This window comes from Buceros rhinoceros, unplaced genomic scaffold (genome assembly GCF_000710305.1).
Source record: "Buceros rhinoceros silvestris isolate BGI_N320 unplaced genomic scaffold, ASM71030v1 scaffold27781, whole genome shotgun sequence".
NCBI classification, from domain to species: domain Eukaryota; kingdom Metazoa; phylum Chordata; class Aves; order Bucerotiformes; family Bucerotidae; genus Buceros; species Buceros rhinoceros.
Genome location: NW_010396352.1, coordinates 1 through 420, shown reverse-complemented (window position 1 = coordinate 420; position 420 = coordinate 1). Strand labels below are relative to the sequence as shown.

The 420-nt window shown below is 56.4% G+C and overlaps 1 protein-coding gene across 2 annotated transcripts in view; it reads right to left on the bottom strand.

The window, feature by feature from the left end:
• Window positions 1–237, bottom strand: part of LOC104501988 (myosin regulatory light chain 2, smooth muscle minor isoform) — a 3,942-nt gene extending 3,705 nt beyond the window's left edge. Inside the window, exon 1 of one of the 2 annotated variants that reach the window (XM_010145890.1) lies at window positions 45–237. In XM_010145890.1, the coding sequence (XP_010144192.1) occupies window positions 45–228 (184 nt within the window). In that variant the 5' untranslated portion in view covers window positions 229–237. The remainder of the gene's footprint in view (window positions 1–44) is intronic. The other variant, XM_010145891.1, reaches the window with a different exon arrangement.
• Window positions 238–420: the final 183 nt, after the last annotated feature.

The window sequence follows — 420 nt, the reverse complement described above, 5'->3', positions numbered from 1 at the left end:
CCCCAAACCCCGCCGGGCCACCCCAAACAGCCACGCGACCTTACCCAGGGAGGCCAGCATGTCGTGCAGGTCCTCCTTGTCGATGAAGCCGTCCCTGTTCTGGTCGATCATGTTGAAGGCCTCCTTGAATTCCTGAATCTGCGACTGATCGAACATGGCAAACACGTTGGAGGTGGCGCGCTGAGGGCGCTTCTTGGTGGTCTTCGTCTTGGCCTTTTTGCTAGACATGGTCGTTTTTCGGATGCTAGGGAGAGAAGTAAAAAGGTAAACAGAGTTAGATCAGAGCTAGGACTTTAAAAACCCCCGTGCTAAGGTTTAACGTTAACGTTCACGGGTGGAAAACACCCCATGGCTCCTCAGCACAGCACAGACAGGGAGCTGCCGGCTGTGGAGGGAGCCCCTCGCCGACGGCTGAGGCTC